At 44.3% G+C, this 1,209-nt stretch overlaps 1 protein-coding gene across 1 annotated transcript in view; it reads right to left on the bottom strand.

Moving 5' to 3' along the window:
- Positions 1-427, bottom strand: part of LOC126491103 (olfactory receptor 10H1-like) — a 4,088-nt gene extending 3,661 nt beyond the window's left edge. Inside the window, exon 1 of the mRNA XM_050126514.1 lies at positions 4-427. Coding sequence (XP_049982471.1) covers positions 4-427 — 424 coding nt within the window. The remainder of the gene's footprint in view (positions 1-3) is intronic.
- Positions 428-1,209: the final 782 nt, after the last annotated feature.

Genomic DNA, 1,209 nt, shown 5'->3' on the forward strand with positions numbered 1-1,209 from the left:
CACCAGGGCTCATGAGCACATTGTAGCGCAGTGGGTGACAGATTGCCACATAGCGGTCATAACCCATGACTGTGAGGAGGAAAGAGTGGGTGAAGCCGAATGTGAAAGAGAAGAACATCTGGCTGGCACAGGCCAGGAAGGCGATGGAGTGAAGCATGGAGAGCAGGTCGGCCAGCATGCGTGGGATGATGGCAAAGGTGTAGAAAATCTCAGAGATGGAGAGCGCACACAGGAAGAGGTACATGGGCGTGTGGAGGCTGTGTTCACTCCAGATGGTGGCCATGATGAGCAGGTTGCCCAGCAGTGTGAAGAGGTACATGAAGAGGAAGAGTAGGAAGAACATCAGCTGAAGGTGAGGGAAGGTAGAGAAGCCAATGAGGATGAACTCTGACACTCCTGAGTGATTGACTCCCTGCATGGAGGCCATGCCTGAGGTGAGGTAGGCAGAGGTCATCTACTAGATGGAGAAAAATTATCAGTTTTCACCTTACCTGGACACACCAAATAGGTTGATCCTGTGAGAAGATTGCAGATGTATTAATCTTGCTTCTACTATTATAGCCTAAAAATTAATTCAGTCATCATATCAATAGAGGTGATATTATTTTCTCCTCCATTTTGAGTGACTTTCGCATACTCGCTGAGATTATTGTAATGTAAAAATATTGGGCAAATTGTCAAAGTGAACCTGCTAAAAAGGTAGATCTAAGATCAATCCGACACTTGTACTGACCTCTTAGAATGTATATCCCAGGTGTTCCTTTGCTTTGCATCCCTTGTGAAATTGTTCCTTTACTGGAGCTTCCAACCATTGCTGTCCTGCCCTTATACTTTCCTGTGAGAAATCCTGGTTATTTCCCAGTTTCGGGGACCCCAGTAGATGCCAGCTCATGACTAAAAGCCCTGGCAAGGTTCAAGTCCAACTTAATGTACACCAGTCTAATAATTCCTCTTGGATTGCAAGCTCTGAGGTAATCAGCTCAAATGTGTAACAATGTACAGTAGCATAACCAGTTTCAATCCCTACTCTGCCTACGGTGAACTTCAGTAAATTTATTCACACTGTTTTTCTCTGTATTTCTCTCAATATCACAAAAGTTGTAAGAAATAGTAAGTTTTAAATCCATAATGGCACAGGCCTTTAATCTCAGCAATTGGGCGGCAGAAGCAGGGGGATTTCTGCAAGTTTGAGTCTAGTCTACATATTGA

The sequence above is a fragment of the Alexandromys fortis genome, unplaced genomic scaffold (assembly GCF_014885135.2).
Source record: "Alexandromys fortis isolate MF-2015 unplaced genomic scaffold, M_Fortis_MF-2015_v1.1 scaffold_237, whole genome shotgun sequence".
Taxonomy (NCBI): domain Eukaryota; kingdom Metazoa; phylum Chordata; class Mammalia; order Rodentia; family Cricetidae; genus Alexandromys; species Alexandromys fortis.